Here is a 26,009-nt window from a genome sequence, read left to right as displayed (position 1 = left end):
ATTGTGATTTCTGAGTTCTCCCGCCAGAGGGCGCTGGCGGCCTTCCGCGCCTCCGCGGGCCGAAACCCTGGGCAAACGTTTGGCAACCCGATGGACAGAAATGCAAAGCCGGATATTGCTTTGCAAACGGAATGACATTGGCCACAGGCTTACATAGAAATTGGGAGGGATGGTAGCTCTGGGAAAAGGGGACGCACTCCAGTCGTGAGCCATGCTCCCTCGATATTACCAGGTTTTCAGATTTTTTCAAGTGAGGCTGAAAATCCCCAGTTCCATGAATATGTTTTGTGGGGGGTGGCGCGCCGAACTGGGCTCATACTCCTGGCTCTGTGCTCAGGGATCACTCCTGATGGGGCTCTGGATACCTTTTGGAATACCGGAGATTGAACCCGAGGCCTGCCGTGTGTAAGGCAAGCACCCTACCCGCTGTACTATTCCTCCAGTCCATGAGTGTCTATTTTTATATGTGGAAACCCAATCTGTATTTGCAAATGGCCGCACAAGCTCTTCAGATTACATAGCAGGTCCCTGAGCATGAACACTGTGTGGTAGCGTCTTTGACAGCCTAGAATTTGACAAATGAACTCTGATTTACTTCACCTACGAAGTACCCCTATGTCAGAGTAGAATTTTAGCTCTAAACTTATAGTGCAGCAGGTTGGGTTCTTGCCTTGTAAGCATCACACCCACATTCTATCCCCAGCATCATACATGGTCCCCCCCAAGCTCTGCCATGAGTGATCTGGGGCCACCTCCTTCTTCAATCACGTAGGTAAAGCTGGGACTGGGCATACATCTGGTGTCAGCCCAGCATCTTTGCAGGAAGGTGACTTAGCTGTAGCTGGACCAAACTTCTACCACCTAGCCAATTAAGAGTACTCAGAAAAGATTTGTTATGGGCTAGAGTATCTCTACATTTTTGTTTGTTTGGGGACCATACCCAGCGATACGCAGGGATTACTCTTGACTCTGCACTCAGGAATTAGTCCCGGCAGTGCTAAGGTACCCTCTGGGATGCCAGGAGTCAAACCCAGGAAAGTTGTGTGAAAGGCAAACGTCCTACCCACTGTACTGTCATTCAGGCCCCAAATCACATTTTAAATTAAAAGAAACACACAGGAGCTAAAGAAAGGAAGCCTCTAGAATTCACTCTCAGAAATCTGAGTCCATAACCACACCTGAGGCCTTGGCTTGTTTTTTCCTTTCGTATATATTTTACAGCAATATATTCCCCCACACCAGAAACCTTTCACCCTTTCAACTGTGGAAGTAGTAGAAACAGTGAAAATGGCAAAAATCTGCAGAGGCCCCACATAGCCAAATTTCTGCAGGGGAAAAACCCAATATGTCAAAGGCTGAAGAAGCGTTAAAGGCAAATCCAAAGGAAAAAAAATACCCCAAAAGGACAAAGCTGGAGAGTAATAGAAGTAGCTTGAGACAGTGGCAGCGGGAAGGGTGGGAGTGTCCCGTGAGAAGAGCCCCAAAGGCAAAGTCCTAAGGAAGAAAAAAAAAACGACCAAGGTTCAGAGACATGGAAGTAGCTTGAGACCAGAGAAGCAGAGGTAGCGGGGGTCCTTCAGCAGGGACAGAAGGGATTACAGCTGCGGTAGTGGACTGCTGGGTGGGGTCATCTCACCTCCGTGCCAGGTGGGCTTGGCTGGGATGCAGGAGGCTGCAGTTCCTAAGCCTGCATGTGGAGATGCTGAGGGGAGGAAGCCTCAGAGTTCAGGGCTGAAGAGCCAGCGGTGCGGGGGACAGCCCACAAAGAGCAATCAGAGAGAGGGGCAGGCGATGCTTCGGGGTTGTAAGATATTAGACTCAGGTTGTTTTTTTTTTCTCCGATAGAGGCGACACCTGGTAGTGCTTGGGGAGTTGTGCAGTATGAGGGGATCAAACTCAGGGCCTTGAACATAGCAGCTGCTCTCCCACTCTGAGGCAGATCCATGCTTCGTGTTTAGATTTGGGACTGTCTATGGCAGTGTAGGAATGGCGGAATGGAGAAATACCAGCTTAGGATTTTGTTTGGGGGGTAGCCCCAGAAGTGCTCAGGACTCACTCCTGGCTTTACACTTAGGGATCACTCTTGGCAGTGCTGGGGGGGGCATATGTGGTGCCAGGGACCAAATCTAGGTCAGCCACATGCAAGGCAAGTGCCCTGCCCACTATATTATAATTCTGGCACCAATCTTGGGGTTTAGGGCTGAGGCTCAACTTAGGGTCTTGGGATGGGGTAAAGTATTATGAGTCATGAGGCTATTCCTCATTTAAAAGATTGTTTTGGGGGGCCACACCCAGCGGTGCTCAGGGCTTACTCCTGGCTCTGCTCTCAGGGATCACTCCTGGCAGGCTTGGGGGACCAATATGGGGTGCATTCATTCTGCAGCTATAAATAGGTGTTGACTTACACATCTCAGAGTCTCAAGGATGGGAGCAACCATGCCTATTGCCCCCTGCAGACCAGGCCCTGTGCTGGGTTCTTTACTTGCATAATCGAAGTCAGTGTCAACATTGAGTTGGAAGGAAACTCTCTTAGCACCTGTATTCCACAAGCAGGGTGAGGGAAAGCAGGGGGGAGTGTACTGGGGTCCCACAAGCTAAGGAAGCAAAGAAGCAGCTAAGGTGGGAGGGGGTAGGTCTGTCCACCGTGTTTTCCTTTTCTGGATGTTCTTTTGACTCCGCGCTCATGCCGGACTCTTGTTCACTGCTGACTTTCCTACTCGGGAAAGAAGCCTGGTGAGGGTGAGGAGCTGTCTCTCCTGAGAGTTCTTCCCTCTTCCACACCCCCTCCCTTACCCCCTCATCCCTGGTGGGGCCCTCACAGTGTGGATGCCTCCTAATTCCATGACTGACTTCTCTGTCTCCCTAATCACTCTGGTCTCCCCACTGGAATTTACTGTCACGATCCTTAATAGATATACAGAGTACCACCAGCAGTGGTGATTTGTCCTTCAGTGAGTGGGGGCAAATTAGTAGGGCTTTTAATTCTCGACCACCTGAGCATCTTTATGCCAAAAGGTCCCATGGGCTGAAAACCAGCTCTCCGTGGAAGTTGCTCTTTCCCTGTGATTTCCCCTCCGACTTGTCCTTTCCTTCTAGAGAGCTTTCAGAGCTTTGGGCAGGGGGAGGAGAGTAGGCTGGAGGGTGGGGAGTCCCGGGTAAGGGGAGTGGAGAGAGAGCACAGCCCCGCTGGGTTGGAACTGGGCTGAATCTGAAGGGGAGAAGGAAGAATTCTGGAGGGGTTTCTCTAGACCCGTAGGGGGCAGCCAGAATCGGCTGCTGGAGGTGCGGGGGCGGAGAAAGGGTGGGGACCGGCCCCGCGGGGGGCGATGCGGTAGCTGCAGCGGCGGCCGCAGGAGTTTCCCACAATGCAGCGCGGCGCGCTGTCCCCGGTGCTGATGCTCAGCGCTGCCCCGGAGCCTCCGCCGCGCCCGCCTCCCGCCCTCTCCCCGCCGGGCCCGGCTTCCCGCCATGGCTCGGCTCGATCGGGTCCTGCCCCCGAGCCGTCGGGGGGCCTGGGCGCGGCGCTCGACAGCAGCCTGCGGGCTGCCGTGGCTTTCAAGGCGGAGGGCCAGCGCTGCTACCGAGAGAAGAAGTTCCGGGAAGCCATCGGCAAGTACCACCGGGCGCTGCTGCAGCTGAAGGCGGCTCAGGGAGCCCGCCCCGGAGGCCTGCCCGCCCCCGCCCCCGGGCCTGCCAGCAGCCAGGGGCCGGCCCGCCTCAGCGAGGAGCAGCGGCGCCTGGTGGAGAACACGGAGGTCGAATGCTATGACTCTCTAACGGGTACGGGGTCGTCGGGGGGCGCAGAAGGGGCCTGGGGGGTGGCGGAGGGATGGGGCGATTCTGATGCCTTGGATGGGGGGTTTGAAAGGGCCAGAGGTGTGATCCACAGGGAGACCTCACAACTTAAGGGGGCGGGCGGTTAGGACCTACTGATGGAAGAAGCCGGGACACAGGAGGCGGACTTTGGGCTGCCACCCGCACACATTCGTTGGACGAACCGTTCTACCCCCAGCCGGCTCCTCTGCCATCGCGCCCTTAGCACGCTCCCTGCTAGTGACTCCAGGGTGCTTGTCGGCTCTTGGCGCCCTCTAGCGGCGGCGCAGATGACCCGCTGCTCTGACCCAAGAGCAATCCCTTGGGGTGGGGTGGGGTGGGGGTTGCTCCCCGGGACCAGGTGAGGTCTGGACGTGCAGGCAAGCTCTGAGAGCACCGGCCCGGTACCCCCGCAGCTTGCCTGCTGCAGTCGGAGCTGGTGAACTACGAGCGCGTGCGCGAGTACTGCCTCAAGGTGCTGGAGAAGCAGCAGGGCAACTTCAAGGCCACCTACCGCGCTGGCATCGCCTTCTACCACCTGGGTGACTATGCGCGCGCGCTGCGCTACCTGCAGGAGGCCCGCAGCCGGGAGCCCACAGGTGAGGGAGCATGCTGGGACCAGCTGAGCTGCATGGAGGGTGCGGGGTGCTGCCTTCACCTCCTCCTCCCCCCACTTCACTCACCATGGCTCCTCTGACAGTCCTGCTGCCTCCCAGCACTCACACTCATGTCTGCCACCCTCCCCAAGCCCCATATCCTCTCCCTCCCTTCTCACCTTGCTCACGCTCAGGGCACCCCACCACACCCGCCCGAGTGCTTGCACGGAGGAAAAGTCCAGGGAGGGTGATGCCAGGACACCGACAGTTGGGGAGTGGGGGACACTGCTAGAACAGGAGGCATCTCTGTCCTCTGGGAGAGAGGTGCATGGTGGTGTGTGTGTGGGGGGGTAAGTCATGTGGGGGGGTAAGTCATGTGTGCATGGTGTGGTGTGTGTGGTGTATGATGTGGGTGTTGTGTATGGTACGAATGGTATGTGGTATACAGTGTGAGGTGGTATGATGTGTGTATAGTGTGTGGTGTATGATGTAATGTATGGTGCATGTGGTGTATGGTGTGTGGTATGTGATTCATAGTGTGGTGTATAATGTAGGTGTAGTGTATGGTGTGGGGGGCGTATGATGTGGAATGGTGTGTGTATGGTGTATGTGGTATGTGATACATGCTGTGTATGGTGTATGATATGGATGCAGTGTATGGTGTGTGGTGTGGCATGTGGTATACGGCGTGGGTGCACTGTATGGTATGTGTATGGTGTGTGGTGTGTGATGTACTGTATGGTGTATGTAGTGTATGGTGTGTGTATGATGGTGTGGTATTGTATGGTGTACGTGATGTATATGTGTGGTGTATGATGGGTGGTGTGTGTGTGTGTGTGTGTGTGTGTGTGTGTGTGTGTGTGTGTAGACAGCCTGGTCAGCCTGTATTAAGGGTCGCTGACAGGGAGGGGTGCGCTGGCACGGGCTCCGGGCTCACAGCAGACAGACTCTGGCAGTGTCCTCGGAGGCTGAGGGCCCTGATGGGAGCCTGGAGCAGAGGCAGATGAAGCCGAGTGTGTTGTGTGAAGCGTGAGGTGCTCCACACAGCTGGCGTGACTGGACTTTCAGACAAGGGTTCTGCCAGTCCTGGCTGAGCGGGGTAGCCACAGGAGGCTGGTGACAATGAGGTGGGGGCCCAGATGCTGCCCCGGGACCCTCCCAGGTAACAGCCTGCCTGCTCCTCTGCAGACACCAATGTCCTCCGCTACATCCAGCTAACTCAGCTGAAGATGCACCGCTGCGGCCTCCAGCGGGAAGACAGTGGGGCCCGGGCTGGACCACGGGATGTCATTGGCTGAGGCCAAGCCGGACTGGACCGTCCCCTATTCCATTTCCTCCCACCTCAGCCTGTAACTCTCCCCACTCCACCCCCAACCCTGCCCCACACGTGTGTTCACTGGTAAAGTACTTGTCCCTGTGACCATCAGCTGTGTGTGGTGTTCTGTGGGCACCGGGAGCGGACATGCACCAAGGCCTCGGCAGGCCAGAGAGCCTGAAGGAGCAAGCGGGGACGAGACACACGCAGGGGAAGGGGCAGGGTGACCTTTAATGTTGCATTTTGTGCCAAACGCCCCATGATGCCCTGTCCCTGAGTGTCCCTGCCGACCCTCCCCCACTGCAGGGTGGGCACGGGCCCCACCCCCTGGGGTACAAAGGAATAAGTTAAGTCCCCCTCCCCCCATCCCCAATAAATAGTGGATTTCCTGCCCAGGGCCTCCCCAGTCTTGTGGCCCAGTGGGCCGGGGCCAGGCCTGGGACGCTACATTCAAGGCTGCCCCGGTGGGCGGGCGGGAGAGCCGGCGGGTGTCAGCGGGAGTCCTGCGCCCCGCACAGGGGCACCGTGCTGTCCTGGCTCTGCCCTTCCATGTCCAGGTCCAACAGGGTGGGCTGCCCGCTCGCCGTGCCCAGCTTCCCCGCCGGCTCCCACCTGCCGGGAGGTGGAATGCTGAGTGTCCGCCCAAAGGAGACCAGTTTCCAGGGGTCCAGGCGGGGCCGGCTGGAGGCAGGTCGGGGCCTGGGGGCGAAGGTCAGGGTGGTGGGGCGGCCAGGGAACTCAGGAGTTTGGCGGCGCGCCGGGAACAGGGCCTGGGGGTCCGGCAGGCGGGGGAAGTCCTGGGAGTCTCGAAGGCCTGCAGAGAGGTGGGGGGGGGGCGGGGTCAGAGCCTCGCACCCGGCCAGAGCAGAGGATCTAACAGGAACCGGCTCCGAACGCATCTCTGGGCTGAGTGGATCTCAGCTGGGACTTAAACAGCACCCCGCCCCCAGGTTTTTTCAATTTAAAAATGTGTATTTTGCTTCTAGCGGTGCTCCGGGGCTTACACCGGGCTCCGCGCCCAGGGGTCATTCCTGGCCTATGGAATGCCAGGCATGGAACCTGGGTGGGCCACCTGCAAAGCTAGTGCTGCCCGCCTTGCCATCTCTCTGCTCTCCCCACTCCAGTTCTGACCAGATCAGGGCCGCGCTCGGGGATCGTCGCCAACTTCAGCCCGCATCTGGATCATTGGAGTATGCGCACTAGCCCCCGCAGAGCATCGCGCTGCCTTGCAGGAGCCGCGGCCGCGCGGGGACCTTCTGGGCACGCACGCGGGGCACGCACTCACCCTGGCCGGGGCCCGACGGCTGGGCCGCGCCCCGCTGCCCCAGCGCCCCGTCCGAGGGCGTCCGCCGGTGGCCGCGGCTCGTGGCGCGCGCGGCCGGGACGTGGGTGGGCGTGAGCGACTGGCGCGGGTCCTTCTTGAAGCTCTCCAGCTCCAGGTCCACCAGCGGGTTGGCGCTGGGCGGCGGCTCAGGCTCGCAGGGGGAGGGCGGCGGGGAGGGCGCGGCCGGCGCGGCCTCGTCGCTGTCGGAGCGCAGCAGCGAACGCGTCGAGTTGCAGTCGGACACGGACGACAGCGACACGAGGGTGGCCGAGGGCGCCAGGCCCGGCGCGGGGGGCGGCCCGGGGCCCGCGTCGTCGCGGCGGCCCGGGGAGCGCCCGGGCGGGCTGAGCCCCCGCGGGAAGCGGCCGGCGCGGGGGAAGAGGCCGTCCAGCCAGCGTCGGTGCTCGTCGCCGTCGGCCGCGCGCGCCTCGGCCACGTCGGCGCCCAGGCCCACGGCGCCCAGCAGCGTGGCGCAGCCCAGCAGGGCCAGCTCGCAGCGCCGCCGGCCGCCGTGGCCTGACCGGGCCGGGGGCGTCAGTGCCCGCTCGCCCGGGCCCCGCGCCCCCGGGGACGGCTCAGGAGGGAGCGGCACGGTGAGGTAGGACGGGGTGGTGTGGGGGGACGGGGGCGCGCTGCCGTCCTCGGCGAACTCCTCTGCAACCGGGAGAGGCCGCAGCTCGGCTCGGGACCGGGAGCTGGGGGGCGCCGGATGGGGGGGCCGCCGGCTGCCCCGCACCCGGACCCCACCGCCCCGCTGCGTGCTGCCAACCTGCCCCTCCCACTGCCACTTGAGGCTAGAAATGACGGCTTGGGGGGGCGGGTCCCTTCCCGGCAACCACCGGTGCCCCACCGGTCAGCCAAGCCCACGGACGCCTCCCGATCCCTGGGGACGGCAGGCGCGGACCCCTCGGACCTGGAAACTCTCCCCGCCGCCCCTCTTACCCATCTCATTGAGGCTGGCAAAGCCGGGGGCGATGGGGGTGTGTTTGGGGGATTTGCCCAAGTTGGGGGCACTTGATGACCACTGTTTGCTGCCTTCTCCCAGGGCCTTCAGCCTGCAGGGGCAGCGAGGGGGTGGGTGTCAGGGGGTGGGCGGGCAGCAGGAGGGGTGCGGGCCAGCTCCGCCCCCCAGTACCTCTCCTCTCCTCCTGCCCGCTCCTTCTGCAGGGTGGAGCTGGGGCCCCAGGTCCGGCCCTTCTTCTTGCTGGCGACCAGCTCCTCCTTCTTTGGGGGTCCGCTGCGGCTCCACGTCCCACTGCCCCCGCTGCTGCTACCGCTGCTGCCCGCATCGGCTGGGGTCACTGCGTGGGACAGCGGCTCAGTACTGCAGCTCCCCGAGGGCCTCAGATCCACCGTCCCCTGGTGTCCCCCCTCAGAGTCCTTCCTGCTGGCCCTCCCTACAGCTCCCCCCGCCCTTCTAAACACACCCCGTAGCAGAGCTGGGAACAATCCCCGCTACCCCCAACTGGCATTTCAGTGGTGACGCTCCGGGACCTGAGATTCCTACGTGAAAAGTGGGGTGCTAGGGGATGCAAAGCACAATGGGAAACAGGGAAGGGGGTCAAAGGTAGAGGGCACAGGGGGCACATGCCAAGGCCCTGTGGCAGGACATGCCAGGGGAAGGGCCCAAGCCAACAAGAGACCAGTGACTGGAAGGAGGGAGAGAGAAGGGAGCAAGAGGGAGGGAGGAGGCAAAGGAGGAGGAGAAAGAGGGAGGAGGGAGAGGAAGGAAAGGAGGAGGGGGAGGGAGGAGGGAAAGAAGGTGGAGGAGGGAGGAGGAAGAGGGAGAGGGAAGAAGGGAGGGGAAGGGCTGAAGCACTTTGTGGGCGGGGGCTTGGGGGGACCCTGGTCCCTGCAGAATCTGCTGCTGTCTTCTCCGACCCCGCACAGTGGCTGGGCCTGATACTGGCCACCATCTCTGTGGCAGTCCCTGTCCCTCATCAAAATCACCCCCAAATCACCTGACACCAACAAACACAGAGAGGCGGCAGGGGTGCGAGGCCAGAGGTGTTGCCCCGGAGCCGCACCTTCCCCACGGGGGCCCCTGACCCCTCTCCTTGCCTCTGACCATGCGCCCCCAGCAGCCAGAGGAGAAAGGCCCTCCTGTCACCCCTGTGCCGGGCCCCCAGCCCCGGGGCCGCACCACAGCACCGGGGCAGCAGGCGGCTCAGCTCCGGGTCCCAGCCCTGCACCACGTGGCCACTGAGCCCCTGCGGGTGCAGGTCCCAGCACCCCAGTAACGAAACAATGGCCCCCAGGGAGACCCAGACCCCTTGCCCTCGGCCATCCGGCCTCTAGCCCCGCCTCCCTCTGCTCCTTTCCAGCTGGGCCCTGCAGGCCCCTCCCTGTGGTTCCTGCCGGGCTCATTCAGGGCCCTCAGCTGCCTGCCCTCAGCTCTTCACTCTGTGCCTCTCGGAAGGGCAATGGCACCTTCTCCCTTCATCTTCAGCCTCCTTCCAGCCGGCCTTCGGGATGCTCATCACTATTGCACAGTCCCCAGTGGGCTAACTGTGGCTTTCTCTCTTTCTCTCTCTAACAAAAAGTATAAATAAATAAATAATAGGGTCCATTCCTGGCTGTGCTAGATGGCTGGGAGTCACAGGGCCACATTCAGCTGCCAGGGCTGCCCCCAGGGTGCCCAGGGCCTGGGGGTGATGGGCCGAGTCAGGCCCCCTGTTAATGTGCTCGGCCACTTGAGCCGCCTGCCAGCCCCCCTGGCTTTTGTTTGGCTTGGGGACCACACCCAGCGGGTCTTACTCCTGGTCTGTGCTCAGCGATCACTCCTGTGGGCTCGGGAAACCATATGGGGTGGCGGGGTGGAACCCAGGCCGCCAGGGCAAGGCCGGCCCCTCCCCCCGAACTTTCTGGCTTCTTTCCCGATGACACTCGGGTCCTGCTGTATCTCTGACACGGTGCCGGGCGGGGGCCCCTGAGAAGTCTGGGGGTACTCACGGCGAATGGCCCTCAGCCGGGGGATGATGCTGGGGCTGGCCGGGGGGCTGACGCCGTCCGATCCTTTCCGCTTGTCCAGCGTGGGAGAGGCCTGGACTGTGATCTTATGCTCGAAGCCTGCAGAAGCAGAGACTCCGCTCAGTGGCTGCCCCGCTGGGGGCCCTGGGGATGCTGCTCTGCCCGGGGAAGGGCAGGAGAGGGGGCGGGATGCTGCCCCTCTGCCCTCCTGAAGGTGGGGTCACTGGGAAAACGCACATTCGTGGCAAGTTGATGCACCGCACCTGCCATCCTGGGAGTGAGGTGCAACCAGTTAGCTGCGGCGCGCCAAGGCCCCTGATACCTCTGACGCATTCGGAGGTCTGAGGGCACGGGCCTGAGTGTCCAGTGCGGTGGACAGGAGCCACATGTGGGAATGGAGCCCTGGAATTGGGGCTCGTGCACCCCACAAAATGCAGAGTTCCCTTTATTGAAAGGAGCATTTATAAATGGATCCTCAGGGCTAGAGTGGTAACATAGTGGGTAGGGCATTTGCCTTGCATGCAGCTGACCTAGGTTCAATTCCCAGCATTTCATACAGTCTCCTGAGCACCGCCAAGAGTGATTCCTGAGTGCAGAGCCAGGAGTAACTCCTGAGCATCAGTCAGGTGTGACCCAAAAGGTCAAAAAGAAAGAAAAAAAAGGAGAGAGGAAGAAAGAGAGGAAGAAAAAAAAGAAAAAGAAAAGGAAGAAAGAAGGAAAGAAGGAAAGAAAGAAAGAAAGAAAGAAAGAAAGAAAGAAAGAAAGAAAGAAAGAAAGAAAGAAAGAAAGAAAGAGAAAAAAGGGAAGGGGAAGGAAGGAAGGAAGGAAGGAAGGAAAGAAGGAAGGAAGGAAGGAAGGAAGGAAGGAAGGAAGGAAGGAAGGAAGGAATGGATCCTCTGGGGATGGGAAGATAGCTGGGGCACAGGCTTTGCATGTGGGAAGCCCCAAATTCGATCCCCAGTACCTCAGTCCATCCCCAGTACCCCATCCCAGCACTGCTGGTACAATCCCCGAACATAAAGCTGGGCATGACCCCCAAGATAAAATAAAAATAAATGTTAAGTTTATGATGGATAACACAGTCGAGTATCTGAGTGAGAGTTGGGGGCTACGTGCCTAGACACAGTGGATTGTGGAGATCTGGTATGGTAAGGTAGCTGACATGCGGCTGGTGACACCTAGCACCCTGACATTTTGGCTGTGTTGGGCTGAACAAAAGCGATCATGAAACTGATTTCCCATTTCTTCTCCCTTTGTGAACGTGGCTCCTCCAAGGCACACTGGAGAGGGCCTGAGTGATAGCACAGCGGGTAGGGCGTTTGCTTTGCATGCAGACGACTGGAGTTCAATTCCCGGCATCCCATATGGTCCTCTGAGCACCTCCAGGAGTGATTCCTGAGGCAGAGCCAGGAGTAACTCCTGGGAATTGCCAGGTGTGACACCTCCCCAAAAAACTGCCGGGCAAATGTACTGGAGGTAAGAGTTTGGGGAAGAACAGAGCCTGATGAAGTCCTGAGATCCAACTCTGAGACGGACCCTGGGGAGAGGTCCGGCTTTCTCAGAATGGCAGGAAACACTGGCAGTTTCACCAGCCTTTTGATTTTTTTTTTTTTGGCATGGTCCCCTGAGTCTGCCGGAATGATCCCTGGGTGCAGAGCCAGGAGTAAGCCCTGAGCACCATTGAGTGTGGCCCCTCCCCTCCCCCCAAATAGCAAGAAAGCAGGTGGGCGGGGTGCCAGGGCTGAGCTCACATGGGCTCTGCCAGGGCTGATTCCAGAGCACCACCAGGAGCGCGGGTGGGGCGCGGAGCAGCCCCTGAGCACTGCCAGGTGCAAGTCGAAAATCAAAAACAAAAAGGGCTGGGGCGGAGGCTCATGTGGTAGCCCTGGGCTCCATCCCTGGCACCTGGCACCACACATGCACGCACGCACGCATGCACGCACGTGTGCACACGGGGATGCAATGACAAAATGAGATTCATGTCTCATGGGCTGAACTCAGGGGGTGGAAGTGGGTCGTGTTCCGAGGGGGCACATGGAGGGCAACTGCCAGGCTCTGCTTCGACGGGGGTGATTACGCCAACTCCTTAGACGTCGGGGGGAGCTGCCGCCCGGGCCCTCACCTGACGGCAGGCTGATGCGGCTGCCGCCTTCCCGCAGCTTGAGCAGGCGGCTGCGCTTGAAGTTGCCCCTGCGCCTGCGCACCCGGGGCTTCTCCTGGCTCAGCTGGCACATGAGCAGGTGCAGCTCACGCTCCACGATGTCCATCTCGCGCTCCGCCAGCTCCTGCTCGCGCCGTCGCAGCTGCTCCTCCTGGAAGCGCTGCTCTTGCGCCGCCCGCAGCAGCTCCTCCTCACGGCTGCGGAGCTCCTGCAGGGGAGAGGGGCGGCTGCAGGGGAGAGGGGCAGCTGCAGGGGAGAGGAGTGAGGGGACACCTGCAGGGGGGGCAAGGGAGCCCTTCAGCAGGGAGGGGTAAAGGGGCGCCTACAGGGGAGAGGGGCGAGGGGGTGCCTTCGGTGGGGGAGGGATGGCTGCAGGGGGGTGGGGGCACCTGCAAGGGGACAGATGCCTGTGGGGGTCATCAGGGCAGTGTCCCTGCAGGGGCGAGGGGAGGCTGGGGTGAAGGCTGGCTGGTGCCCCATGACCTCAGCGCAAGGGGTCTTCCCTTCTCTATTGTCTGCTCTGATTTATCTTGTTTCAAACTTAGACTTGGAAAACTTCAAAAACCCACAGAGAAGCAGCAAGAAGGCTGCGGCTCAGGAGCCCCTCATCTGACCTCAACATTTTGACTCTGAATAATTGCTCTTTTCTCTGGCATTTTTGTTAAATTCAAAGCCAATCCTGGGGGCTGGAGTGATAGCACAGCAGGTAGGGCGTTTGTCTTGCACGCAGCCCACCCAGGTTTGATCCCCAGCATCCCATATGGTCCCCTGAGCACCGCCAGGGGTCATTCCTGAGTGCAGAGCCAGGAGTAACCCCTGTGCATCGCCGGGTGTGACCCAAAAAGAAAAAAAAAATTACAAAGCCAATCCTAGGTGTCAGCAGGGTCGCCTGCAGGTTCACGCGAGAGCCATGCTCCCACGTGGTCACCGGCAGAAGACTTGCTTTTGTGTTTGGTTTTGGTCACCTGGAGGTGCCCAGAGGTGACTCCCAAGTTCAGTGCTCAGGGCTCATTCCTGGCAGTGCTTGGGGGACTCTGCAGTTGCGGGAGAGCAAACCTGGCCCTCCTGCATGGAACCAGACCCTGAGCCGGCTCCCTAGCCCAAGGAGGCACTGCCCTGCGCGCACTGCTGTGTGCGGGGACCCGGGCTCAGTCATCGGCACCACATGGCCCCGCTCACCGCTGGACGCGCCCTCCTCCCAAAGAAACATCCCCCCTCTGCCGCGGAGGCAGTCTGGGGTACTTGCTTATGTGGGGCTCTGGGCTCAACTTCCAGCACCACGAAAGAAAATACAAGGCCCCTGGCCCTGGCATGGCCCCAAGGAGCGGCCCCCTGCGCTCCCCCTGCCCCCCACACCCCTTCACCTTCTCCTTGGTCCGCAGGTCGTCGAACATGTGCTGGATCTCCAGCTTCCAGTCCTCCTGCAGCGAGTGGAAGGACTCGAGCGGCATCTGGAACAGGGCGGACTGCTCGATGGCCTCCAGCTGCTTCAGGATGCTGCCGAAATCCGGCCGCCCGTGGGGCTCAGGGTCCCAGCACTCTGGGGTTGGAGTGGACGGGGTCAGAGGCCACGCCACGGGGCGTCAGCCACTCAGCGGAAGGCAGGTCCTCCCAGGACTCAGGGACAAACAGCTGCCGCGAAGCCCGCGGGGAAAGGTCCCAAGGCCGCATCCTAGCAACTGTGCCCCTCAGCGAGACCTTGGCTTGTGGGGGGGTGTGGAGCCCAGGAAGCCTGGCCCCGTGGGGGTCAGATCCAGGCTTCGGGAGGAGTCCCTGGTGATTAGCCCTAATAGGTAGCCCTGGTGGGCTGTGGGCCTCGCCAAATGTGATGGTCTGGGGCCAGCTGGGGGGAGATTCTGCCCTTCTGCATCTGTACTGGGGCCCACTGCAATGGAAGGTTACGGGGGGGATGCTGGTGCCGGAGATCTCTGCCACCCCGCGAGAAGCCCCCCGCCCTGACTCCCCTGGGGGCGGGCCCTGGCTCACCCTCCAGTAGGCGGGCAAAGGGCTCGGGGCACGTGGAGGGGACGGGCAGCGTCAGCTTGTTCATCGCCACGCCGTAGGCCACAGCCAGGGCATCAATCTCCCGGTAGGGGACCTCCCCCGTCAGCAGCTCCCAGAGCAGCACCCCGAAGCTGCCAGTGGAAGAGAGGAGGTGTGACTCCACAGCCCTCCCGGCCTGGATCCCAGCCCTGCCAGATCACAGGGGCCTCCCTCACCCCTACACCCACAAGAACTCTCTCTGATCCGGGGAGGGCCCGGATTGACGGCGTGTGGCCTTCCTACTTTCCCTCATCCCTGCCCAAGAACCCTCCTGGTGTCCTGGGCCGAGGGGCAAAGATGCCCTCTTAGCGCTGACCTGATGGCTGCCAAACCTCATCTCTGTGGCTCTTGGCTGCCACTGAGCAGCTGAGTGTGCCTGTGACCCCCGGCCTTTGCACATGCAGTTCCCTCAGTCAGGGAGCCCTCCTGCTCTGTCCCCCTGGACCTGTCATCCTTTTTTTTTTCTTTTTGGGTCACACCTGGCGATGCACAGGGGTTACTCCTGGCTCTGCACTCAGGAATTATTCCTGGCAGTGCTCAAGGGACCATATGGGATGCTGGGAATCAAACTTGGGTCGGCTGCATGCAAGGCAATCACCCTACCTGCTGTGCTACCTCTCCAGCCCCTCGACCTGTCCTCTTAAGTGTCCACTCACGTGCCCTTGGGGTAGAGGCTCTTCCTCTAGGTTCCTGCAGAACCCTTGGCACTGAACTCTGATAATAAGTGAACACTCTTGGGCACTGATCATGAAAGCACTTAGCCAGGCCCACCCCATGCTGGGCATGCTCAGTGGCCCTCACCACAGCCCAGGAAGGCAGGAGGCACCCGTATGACCCAATTTGTCCCGGGAGCAGGCTTGGGCTCAGAGAAGCTAGGCTGTTTGCCTCGGGACACACAGGGAAGAGGTAGTGCAGGCACCCACGGCCTCGAACCACTCAACTGACGGCCACCCCAGTGCTCCTAACAGCTTGGACCCTGAGCCTGCATTTCCCACAGTGAGTTCAGCCCCTGGGGCACGCCAGACCTGCAAGCCTCCCTGCTTGCCCGTCCACACACTTCTTCCAGGTCTGCTGAGAATGCCAAAGGGGAGGTGGCTGGAGTCTGCGGTGCGCGGAGGGTACGTCAGGGTCACTTTGAGGGGCTCCTTCCCCAAAGCCACCTCTGGCCCTCAGAGCGCTTCTCCACCTCCCTGTGCTCCTGGAGGAGCCCAAAGGCCGCCTGACAAACGTCCTTTCTGGTCTGTTAGGCCACAGCCAGCGGGGCCAGGGATGGCTCCCGGCGGGGCTCAGGGGACCTGATGTGGTGCCAGGGACGGGACTGGCATCGGCCGAGTGCAAGGGGAACACCTGAACTGGTACTTGTATAATCTCTCTGGCACTGTGGGGAAATTTTCTTAGCATAGAGACAGCCCTTCCCGCTCAGTGTGTCTCTACCTCCTGCCCCTGCAAGTGGCCGCTGTGTATGTCTGTTCACCTCTGTCTCCACACCCCCACCCCCACCCACTGACCTCTGGCCTCCTGCTTTTTATTTAGTAAAGCAGGGCAGGAAGGGTGTCTGATTTCTTTTTTTTTTTTCCTGCTTTTTGGATCACACCGGCAATGCACAGGGGTTACTTCTGGCTCATGCACTCAGGAATTACCCCTGGCAGTGCTTGGAGGACCACATGGGATGCTGGGGATCAAACCCGGGTCGGCCGCATGCAAGGCAAACACCCTACCCGCTGTGCTATCGCTCCAGCCCCGGGAAGGGTGTCTGAGGGATACCCCGCGCCACATTCTCTGACTCCCTGAATCCCCAGGGCGCCCCCCTGCCCCTCCGCCCCAGGGTAGGCGCCTGCAGGCCCAGACCCTGAATTTCCAGGCGGCCCCCCAGCCCTACCACGGCACCTCCAGACGTCGCTGCTCTTAGAGAAGAGCGAGAGGCGGATGACCTCGGGGGCCATCCAGGCGTATGTCCCCGCCGCGCTCATCTTGGTGGTCCTGTGCCACTCTCGGGCGAGGCCGAAGTCTGTGATCTTGAGCACCGTGTCTGCGAGGTTGTGGTTCTCGATGGCCTCCAGGATAAGGACTGCAGGGGAGAGGGCAAGAGAGGGTCCATGCGCGGAGGCCCTCTGGATAGGCGGGCCCTGCCCCAGCCCCTCTGGGGGACCCCCCCCACTCTCACCCTGGAACTCCAGACCCAGGGGAGGGGAGGCAGATGGTGTTGCCGCTGCCTGAGCCCCCTCCAGGTGGCATGCATTCCCCAGCCTGGCCCTCCCCTGGCCTCTGTCCACACCTCCACGATCCTTCTCATTAGAGACACTTGTCCCTGGAGACTCCGTGTGGCATGTTCTGGCCAGCAGAAGCGCTGAGCGAGCCCAGGCCTCAGGGGGGCCCACCTGTGCCTGCCCCTTGGCCCTCTGCTCTCTTGCATCTGGCCACCAGCAGGTGTCAGACAGGGACAGACACCAAGGGTAGCTCTGCGGTGTCCCCCCCCCCCACCCCCGGGGCTGATCAGCATCACAGGAAGGAGCCCGTGGCAGCTGCCAAGTTCAAGGAATAGTGGGATGGCTCAGTGGGCAGAGTGCATAGAAAGCAAGAAGGAAGCCTGGGTTCGGCACTTGAGTATGGTTTCCCGAGCACTGCCAGGAGCGACCCCTGAGCACTGAGCCAGGAGTCTCCCCTGAGCACTGCTGGCTGTGGCCCAAACACCAAAAAACCAAAGTAAAGATAACTGAGTTGTGGAGGTGCTTTGTCACATAGTACCACGGTGACAGAATCTAGCTGACATTTCCCCTGAGCCCAGAGGCCAGCTGGCTTGCCGCCTAGGTTCATAGCAATCATCACGGTTGGGGTTTGTCAGGGGTCAGGGACACACCAGGCAGACGCCAAACCTTCCCATAGATGAATTCAACAAGCTCTCTTCCTACCAGCAGCCCGAGGCTCAGTGCTGGACCTGGCTGGCCAGGACCACATAGTGAGAAAATGGGGGACAAGGGCCTGACTAGGTCTGTCATCGGACCCCTAAGTCTTTCTTTCCTTGTTTTGGGGCCACACCCTGCTGTGCTCACGACTTACTCCTGGCAGTGCTCGGGTAACCATATGGGGTGCTGGGGATCAAACCTGAGTTGGCATTCTGCAAGGCAAATGCCCTCCCTACTGTACTATCACCCCAGCCCCGGGGAAAGTCCTTTTAGAAATTACATACGGAGGGCCAGAGAGACAGTACAGTGGATAGAGCCTTGGGCGTGGCCAAACCAGGTTCAATCCCCAGCATCCCATATGCTTCCCCGAGTCCTACTGGAGTGACACCTGAGCACAGTGACAGGAGTAAGTCCTGAGCACTGCCACGTGTGCCACTACCCACTACCAAAAACAAACAAACAAACCCTTCATATAGAAGAGAGACAGGACAGTGGGGAAAGTGCTTGCCTTGCACACAGCCGAAGCAGGTTCAAACCCTTGGCACCACATAAAGACTGCAAACAGGTCAAAGTGAGTACAGGTGCTAAGGCTTTTGCCCTGCATCCTGCTGGCCCAGGTGTGATTCCTGCCACCACATATGGTTCCCTGAGAGCCACCCGGGCTCACTCCTGAATACAGGACGAGGGGCAGCCTAACCCCCTGCTGCCACCCCCCCCCCCACAAAATAAATAAAAATTCGGAACAACCAGCGCGAAGGGGGATGTGGTGAGACAGGAAGCCTCATTCACTTCTGGTGGTCCAGCCTCTAGGGAAAACAGCAGAGATTTCTCTAAAACATAAGAATAGAACTTCCGGAGTGGAGCGATGGCACAGCAGGGAGGGCACTTGTCTTGCATGTGGCCAACCCGGGTTTAATCCCCAGCACCCCATTTGGTCCCCCAAGCCTCGCCAGGAATGAGGCCTGTGTGCAGAGCCAGGAGTAAACCCTGGGCACTGCTGTGTGTGGTCCCCAAACCACACCAAAATAAAAACCAACAACAACAAGCAAAGACTAGAACTTCCACATGACCTGCAGCCCCACCTCTTGGCATAAACCCCAAGAACACAAGAACATTAACTCAAAAAAACAGACACACACATCACACACACAGACTAACAGACACACACACCGACCCCCCCCCCCGACTATGTTCATTACAAGAAATGAAAACAACCCTATGTCCAAGGATCAAGAAGCTGGGGGAAGGGGCTGGAGCAATAGCACAGCGGGTAGGGCATTTGCCTTGCACGCGGCTGACCCGGGTTCAATTCCCAGCATCCCATATGGTCCCTCGAGCACTGCCAGGAGTAATTCCTGAGTGCATGGGCCAGGAGTAACCCCTGTGCATCACCGGGTGTGACCCAAAAAAAAAGAAAAAGAAAAAAAAGAAGCTGTGGGATATTAAAACACAATGGAGAACTATACAGCTGTGAATAAAGACGAAACCCTCCAGTTTGCTGCAACTTGAATGGACCCAGAGGGCCTCGTGTCCAGTGAAGCAAGTCAGAAGGACCAATACCAGCTGGGAGCCAGTGAGGTAGGACAGCTTATCCAGTGCTTGTCTTACACATGGCTGACCCAGGTTCGATCCCCAGCACCCCATATAGTCCCTCCAAGGCCCTCCAGGAGTGACCGATTCCTGGGAGCAAAGCCAGGAATAAGTCCTGAGCACCGCTGATGTGGCCCCCCAAAATCAAAATCAAAATAAAAAAATCAAAAACACTGGACACCTTCACTCATGTGTGGCACAGAGCCAGAACGCGGGAATGAGGACAGAGCGTGGTCTCTGATCACCAAAAGGACATCACCAAGCAGTAGAGTGCAGGGTGAGGGAGAAAGGAAGAGTCAGACGAGAAGTGCCACAGAGACAGTGGGGGAGTGTCGGGGGCACTCTGAGGTGGTTTATGGTGCTGTGAGATTGTATGTCAAAACCACAAACATGACCGCCGCCATCACCGTGTGACCCAAGCGACAATAATGGTGGAGGGTCTGAAGGCTCACCCAGCAGGCTGGAGCACACACTTTGCCTGCAGGAGGTCTGGGTGTAAACCAGGCCAGGAGTGACCCCTGAGCATAGGGCTGGGAGTAGACCCAGAGCACTGCCAAAGTGTGGCCCCCCCAATCCAAACAAACAAAATGATTATTGGTTGAAAGAATCAAAGAGGGGGCCGGAGTGCTCACATTGCACACAGCCGACCCAGATTTGAACCCTGGCAACCCATATAGTTGCAGGAATGAGCACAGAGCCAGGAGATAGCCCTGAACACTGCCAGGTGTGACCCCCCAAAACCCCAAAACCAATAAATAGAAAAGTCAAAAAGTAAAGGATAGAGATTGTCTGTGAATGAGGAAGGATGGGGGGGATGGGATGGGGGTTGTACCTCAGAGGCCATTCTCCTAGGCTGGGCCAGGGGCACCTCATCACTTTTTCTTTTTTCTTTTTGGGTCACACCCGGGGATGCACAGGGGTTACTCCTGGCTTTGCACTCAGGAATTACTCCTGGCGGTGCTCAGGGGACCATATGGGATGCTGGGAATCGAACCCGGGTTGGCCGCATGCAAGGCAAACGCCCTCCCCGCTGTGCTATCGCTCCAGCCCCTCATCACTTTTTTTTTTTTTTTGCTTTTTGGGTCACACCTGGCAATGCACAGGGGTTACTCCTGGCTCTGCACTCAGGAATTACCCCTGGCCATGCTCAGGGGACCATATGGGATGCTGGGATTTGAACCCGGGTCAGCCACGTGCAAGGCAAACACCCTACCCGCTGTGCTATCTCTCCAGCCCCCCTCATCACTTTTTTTGTTTGTTTTTTGTTTTTGTGTCACATCCAGTGATGCTCAGGGGTTACTCCTGACTCTGTACTCATTAATCACTCCCGGCGGTGCTTGGGGGACTGTATGGGATGCTGGGCGTTGAACCCAGGTAGGCCACGTGCAAGGCAAACACCCTCCCCACTGTACTATCACTCCAGCCCAGCACCCCAGCACTTGAATAGGAAACGCCAGCCTAGAAAGTCCCACCCACATTTTCCTGGGTGGCACGGGCTCCAGAAAATCTCAGGTGTCCTTAAGGCCACTCATGAGCTATGAATCCACAGGGATGAAGGAGGGCTGGGAAGGGACCCCAATCTTCCCGGGGAGCATCAAGGCCCCCTGCCTCCATTTGCCCGTTGGAAGTTTTTTTTTTTTTTTTTTTTTGCTTTTTGGGTCACACCCGGTGATGCACAGGGGTTACTCCTGTCTCTGCATCTCAGGAATTACTCCTGGCAGTGCTCGGGGGACCATATGGGATGCTGGGAATCTAACCCGGGTCAGCCGCGTGCAAGGCAAACGTCCTACCTGCTGTGCTATTGCTCCAGCCCCCAACTGGAAGTTTGAGCACAAGCTTCACAGAGGGCTTTGGCACTGTCTGGCTCGCCCCCCCAGCCTGGGCACTGCTCGGGCACCTGGACACTCTGCTGAGCTAGGGGTGTCTGACGGGGTCGGTGGTGGGGAGAAAGTCTGTCCCTCTGTGCTCAGACCAGCAGGCTGGCGTGGGAGCAGGGCCGCCAACATAAAAATGCAGGAAGGAGGTGGGGAGAGAGCTCAGGGAGCTGGCATGTGCCCCTCAAATGCCAAAGGCCCACGCTGACCGCTCCCTCCCTGCCCCATCCTACATGGGCCACTGAGCAAGCCCTGGAGTAGTCTCTGCGTGGCACCTGGCGGGGCACAGACAAATGGGAGGACTTGGGGGGCAGACAGCGAGCAGAGCGGTGCAGGCCCGGGCCTTCCCTGCAGTCAAGCCCAGTTTCACCCCGGGCACACAGTCCCTGGAGCACTGCAGGGGCAGGCCTGGACACCCCCCTGGCATTGCTGGCATAATCCTGGACAGTCCTTGGGACCCCCCACATTAAATTACCAGCCAAGAATCGCTGGGAGGGACCTCCAGGGCGACACCCGGGGGCTCCTTCACCACCTTACCCCCAAGTGTGGCAAGATTTTCTTTTTAATTTTCTTTTGGGGTCACACCCGGTCATGCACAGGGGTTACTCCTGACTTATGCACTCAGGAATTACCCCTGGCGGTGCTCAGGGGACCATATGGGATGCTGGGAATCAAACCTGGGTCAGCCGCGTGCAAGGCAAACACCCTACCCGCTGTGCTATCACTCCAGCCCAAATGTGGCAAGATTTAAATAAATTCCAAAATGTGGAGGATGAATAACCAACTTCCCCGCTTGACCTTCTCTTATTTTTTTTATTTTTTGGTGGTGGGGGGCGGGGTTTGGCTGTGCTCAGGGCTTCCTCCTGGCTCTGCATGCAGGAATCATTCCTGGCAGTGTGTGGGGGACCATCTGGGGTGCAGGGGATCACACCCAGGTTGGTGTGTGCAGGGAGGGCTGGACTCTGGCTCGCACTGGGCCTTCAGCTAGATCTTGTTTAACAAGAAAACAAGGGGAGAAAGAGAGAGTGAGCATGGGAATGAGGAGCGGAGATGCGGCAGGGAGGGATGTGAGCATCAGGGAGGGGCCGTCCCCGGGCTGTATCCTCATGGGTGGAGGGCAGGGTCTGGAAACATCTGGAAGGGATGCGATCTTTAGCTTCCAAAGACCAGAAGAGCATTTTGCCTTGGTGCCAGCTGGGCTTGTATTTAAGAGGCAATCAATTAATATCTGCTGATACAGAGCTTCGTTTAGATGTGGTCCCTGGGAACCTTCCCTGCCACCTGGCCCCAGTCCTCTTTCAACCAACTAGGCCGGGAAGCTTGTTCTTTTTTTTGTTTGGGAGCCACACCTCATGGAGCTCAGGACTTACTCCTGGCTGTGTGCTCAGGGATCACTCGTGGCAGGTCTGTGGGACAATACTGGATGCTGCGGACTGAACCCAGGCCAGCCATGTGCAAGGCAATCTCCCTTCCTGCTATACTATTGCCTTGGCTCCTGGAAGCCTGTCCGTGAGCCCCTTCTACCATCCTTTTCGCTCTGCCTGAACTTGCTCGCTCAGGAAGCGGTCCGGTTCTTCCCTTCCCATGATGGAGATCAAGTCCAGGGGTTCACACAGGGGGAAAAAAAGTGCTGGACAGGGCACAGTTTTTAACTGGCAGTGATTCACAGCCCTCTCCCTCAAGAATATTCTTATTCTTTGGTTTCTGAGCCACATGCACGGAGCTCAGGGCTTACTCCTGGCTCGGTGCTCAGGGATCACTTCTGGCAGGGTTCAGGGGATCCCTAGGTGGTGCCAGGGATCAAACATGGCTCAACTGAGTATAAGACAAGCACCCTTCCTGCTGTACTAGCTCTCTAGCCCCCTCCCTCAAGAATATTTGGCTTGGGGGCAGAGCGACAGTACAGCAGGGAGCAACCTGGCTTTGATCCCCAGCACCCCATATGTTCCCCCGAGCCCACCAGGAGTGATGCCTGAACACAGAGCCAGGAGTAGTCCTGACCACTGCTGGGGCGGGACCCCACAACCAAAATTAATTTGGCTGATCAGAAAAAAAGAATAGGGACTGCTGGGGCTGGAGCGATAGCACAGCGGGGAGGGCGTTTGCCTTGCACGCGGACGACCCAGGTTCGAATCCTAGCATCCTATATGGTTCCCCAAGCACCACCAGGGGTAATTTCTGAGCACAGAGCCAGGAGTAACCCCTGTGCATCGCTGGGTGTGACTGAAAAAGCAAAAAAAAAAAAAAAAAGGAACAGGAATTGCCTTGCATGTGACCGATCCCAGTTCAATCCCCAGCGACCCCGAGTCCCCAGTGCCCCAGCAGGAGTGACCCCTGAGCACAGCCAGGTGTGGCCCCAACACCCTCCCTAAATGGCCATGTCCAGGGGCTGAAGCGATAACACAGCAAGCAGGGTGTTTGCCTTGTACATGGCCGATCTGGGTTCGATTCCCAGCATCCCATATGGTCCCCCAGCACCTCCAGGGGTGATTCCTGAGTGCAGAGCCAGGGGTAACCCCTGAGCATCACCAGGTGTGACCCAAAAAGCAAGAAAAAAAATGTCAATGTCCAGAGGCGTTTTGGGATGCCATAGGGGGTAAAGGGTGGGGAGACTGTGGCTGCTGGTAGAAACCAGGGTTGTGGCTTTGGTACATGGGGCAGAGCACTTGGGATAGAGCACTTAGGACAGAACACTTGGGGGAGAGCACTCATGGCAGAGCACTCAAGACAGAGCACACAAAGCAGAGCACATGGGGCAGAGCACTCGGGACAGAACACTCAGGACAGGGCACATGGGGCAGAGCACACAGAGCAGAACACTCAGGCAGAGCACATGGGGTGGAGCTCTTGGGACAGAGCACTCAGGAAAGAGCACTAGGGGCAGAACACACAGAGCAGCGCATTAGGGACAAAGCACTGGGGCAGAGCACTTGGGACAGAGCACTCAGGACAGAGCGACATGAGGCAGCGCACATGAGGCAGAGCACTTAGGACAGAACATTTGGGGCAGAGCACGCGGAGCAGAGCATTCAAGACAGAACACACAGAGCAGAGTACCTGGGAAAGAGCACTCAGGGCAGAGCATATGGGAACAGAGCATTCAGAACAGAGAACTCAGGACAGAGCACTTGGTGCAGAGTATTTGGGACAGCAAATGAGGCAGAGCACTCCCAGGGCAGAGCACTTGGGACAGAGCACTCAGCAATCACTGGCCCACAGGTCCCTGACTCCCAGCCAGGCCGTTCCTGCTGCTGTCTGCTGAGCCTCAGCTGGGCTGTGAGGGGGCAGGCCTGTGCCCGAGTCCATCCTGGGGGCTGCCCGCACTGCAGTTCCACCTGGGACGCTGGCGGCCCCCTGTCTTACTGACCCTCTTTCCCCCCTGGCCCTGAAGGCAAAGGCCCCTCCAGCCCCAGGCTGAGCCTTGGGTGTCTCGAGGTCCGGCTCCCTGGTCTCATGGCCTCACCAGGTTCTGCAGATGCAAGTTTTTCTTTTCTCCCTTTTTTTTTTGGGGGGGGGGAGCAGGACACCACTTACTGTTGATGGACTTGAGGTCCCGATGGATGATGGGCACGGGGGCATCGTTGTGTAGGTAGTTCATGCCTCGGGCAACCTGCACTGCCCAGTTGACCAGCACGTGCGGGGGGACCCGGCGGCCGGCCAGCACCCGGCTCAGGGCGCCCCCTCTGGCATACTCCATCACCAGGCAGAGGTGTGGAGGGCTGAGGCAGGCGCCCCGGAGGGCGATGATGTTGGGGTGCTGCAAGGCGCCGAAGAGCCGCGCCTCCTGGCGCACCTGCTCGGCCGTCACCGCCGGGTCGCGCTCAGGGTCCAGCCGCGCGGCCTTCACGGCCACCTCCTCGCCGCGCCACAGGGCCCGGTAGACCTTGCCGAAGCCCCCGACGCCGATGATCTCCTCCAGCCGCAGCTCGTGGAACGGGATCTCCCGGGGCAGCTGCAGGCCGGCGGGCGCGGCGGGGGCGCCGGGCGCCACGTAATTGCTGGGGAAGACGCCCACCCGGCCGCTCGCGAGCTGCCCGGTCCACCAGCCCTCGTCGCCCGACACCGCACAGTCCTGCGAGAGCACCTGGACGCGGTCGCCCCGCCGCAGGGTCAGCTCCTCGTCGCCCGCCGCCTCGTAGTCGAACACCGCGGTCCAGACGGGCCCCGCGGGGGTCGCGCCCCACTCCTTGGCCGCCGCCCCCTCCTCCTCCTCCTCCTCCATGGGGTGGGGGGGTGGGCCGGGGGCTGCTGGAGGCCGCTTCACACCGGGGGCCAGCGGCAGGCGGCGGGGCCCCAGCGGCCAGGATGGGGGGCAGTCCCTGCGCGTTCCAGGGGACACCTGGGGGCCATGGCTGGGGGGCCCTCCGCAGGGAGCAAGAAAAAGCCTCTTGCAAAGGGCAGGGTCGTTCCCACCGAGACACGCTGCGGTCCAGGAGGGGGCGGGGACTGGGCGGGCGGGTTCACCTGTGCCCCCCGAATGTCAGCGCGCTAAGAGGCCGGGGCCCGCCGGCGGGGGCCGAGGGCGAGGACGGCAGGCAGCCCGCTTCCCCGCGCCTCTCACCCCGCGCAGCTCCACCGGCGGCCCCCGGCTCCGCATCCCGGGCCACGACGGCGGGGCAGGGGATGGCGGGGCCCCGGGGCGCCCGCCCCGGGACGGGGTGGCACGCCCCTCGGCCTTGTCACGCGCGGGACGGCCGGGCGACCCCCATCCCCAGCACCGGCCTCCCCACTCGGCCCCAGCCCCTGCCCCCGCCCGCGCCGCTACCCCGGGCCGCCGGCGGTGCCAGAGTGACGTAGGCACCGCCGCAGTGCAATCTGGGAGTTGTAGTTTCCGGCCGGTCCGTCTCGAGGCCCGGCGCCAGGCTCCCCTGAGTCTCCCCTCCTGCAGCTCGGCTGCCACTCTCAAGTCACCGCGGGGACCCCCAGCTGCCCCGAAGAACCCTTCCTGGCGGGGGGCTACAGCGGCTTGGGGCCCGTGCGCCGGGTGCACAAAGAGAAGAGAGCGGAGAGCGCGGGGCTGCCGTCCAAGGGGGGGTTCCCGGAGACACACGCGCTTCGCCAAGTGAGAACAGGAGCTGCCTGCAGGGAGGTCACTGCCCGGAGCCCCTCGAGTCGCCGCGACGAGATCCTCGCAACTAGCCGGCTCCTAGGAGCTCTGGCCCGAGGTGCACGCCGGGAAATGTAGTCCGCGCCGAGATCTGGCCCTGCGGGAGGAGCCCTGCAAACGCCACAGCGGGCTGGTGCTTTTTTGCCAGCCTGGGGGTCCGGCGCTTAGCTGGGCCTCTGCGGAGTGTGGGTGGGAGGGGAACGCGGCTGGGAGGATGTGCTTACTGTCCCTGGAGATGTTACAGTCACGTCTGCTTGCTGCCCTCCCCCCCGCCCGCCCCCACCACACGCACACCCCAACGCTCAATTCTGGA

At 60.0% G+C, this 26,009-nt stretch overlaps 2 protein-coding genes across 2 annotated transcripts; one reads left to right on the top strand and one right to left on the bottom strand.

Annotated features, from left to right (window-relative positions):
- The first annotated feature begins 3,216 nt into the window (after positions 1-3,216).
- TTC9B (tetratricopeptide repeat domain 9B) lies at positions 3,217-5,835 on the top strand. The gene is made up of 3 exons (XM_004620746.2): positions 3,217-3,780; positions 4,230-4,412; positions 5,598-5,835. Exons 1-3 carry the CDS (start codon positions 3,366-3,368, stop codon positions 5,705-5,707), a joined length of 708 nt encoding a protein of 235 aa, XP_004620803.1. The 5' UTR covers positions 3,217-3,365; the 3' UTR covers positions 5,708-5,835.
- A 100-nt stretch (positions 5,836-5,935) lies between these two features.
- MAP3K10 (mitogen-activated protein kinase kinase kinase 10) lies at positions 5,936-25,703 on the bottom strand. Its single transcript, XM_055145268.1, has 10 exons — positions 24,124-25,703; positions 16,110-16,290; positions 14,166-14,314; positions 13,544-13,719; positions 12,141-12,387; positions 10,001-10,117; positions 8,184-8,349; positions 7,991-8,103; positions 7,010-7,702; positions 5,936-6,538 (listed from the first exon to the last, which is right to left on the bottom strand). The coding sequence occupies exons 1-10, from the start codon at positions 24,809-24,811 to the stop codon at positions 6,216-6,218; spliced, it is 2,853 nt and encodes a 950-aa protein (XP_055001243.1). The 5' UTR covers positions 24,812-25,703; the 3' UTR covers positions 5,936-6,215.
- Between the last annotated feature and the right edge of the window lie 306 nt (positions 25,704-26,009).

The sequence above is a fragment of the Sorex araneus genome, chromosome 8 (genome assembly GCF_027595985.1).
Source record: "Sorex araneus isolate mSorAra2 chromosome 8, mSorAra2.pri, whole genome shotgun sequence".
NCBI lineage: Eukaryota > Metazoa > Chordata > Mammalia > Eulipotyphla > Soricidae > Sorex > Sorex araneus.
This window is presented reverse-complemented; position numbering and strand designations above follow the sequence as displayed.

What these genes read in the sequence shown, in the direction of transcription:
- MAP3K10 (XM_055145268.1), bottom strand. Translation starts at nt 24,811, where the DNA reads ATGGAGGAGGAGGAGGAGGAGGGGGCGGCGGCCAAGGAGTGGGGCGCG. An exon ending in CTTTGCCCGCCTACTGGAGG is followed by an intron (nt 13,720 to 14,165) that starts GTGAGCCAGGGC and finishes CTCCAACCCCAG; the next exon opens with AGTGCTGGGACCCTGAGCCC. An exon ending in TGCCAGCCTCAATGAGATGG is followed by an intron (nt 7,703 to 7,990) that starts GTAAGAGGGGCG and finishes TCCCGGTTGCAG; the next exon opens with AGGAGTTCGCCGAGGACGGC.
- TTC9B (XM_004620746.2), top strand. Translation starts at nt 3,366, where the DNA reads ATGCAGCGCGGCGCGCTGTCCCCGGTGCTGATGCTCAGCGCTGCCCCG. An exon ending in ATGCTATGACTCTCTAACGG is followed by an intron (nt 3,781 to 4,229) that starts GTACGGGGTCGT and finishes GTACCCCCGCAG; the next exon opens with CTTGCCTGCTGCAGTCGGAG. An exon ending in CCGCAGCCGGGAGCCCACAG is followed by an intron (nt 4,413 to 5,597) that starts GTGAGGGAGCAT and finishes GCTCCTCTGCAG; the next exon opens with ACACCAATGTCCTCCGCTAC.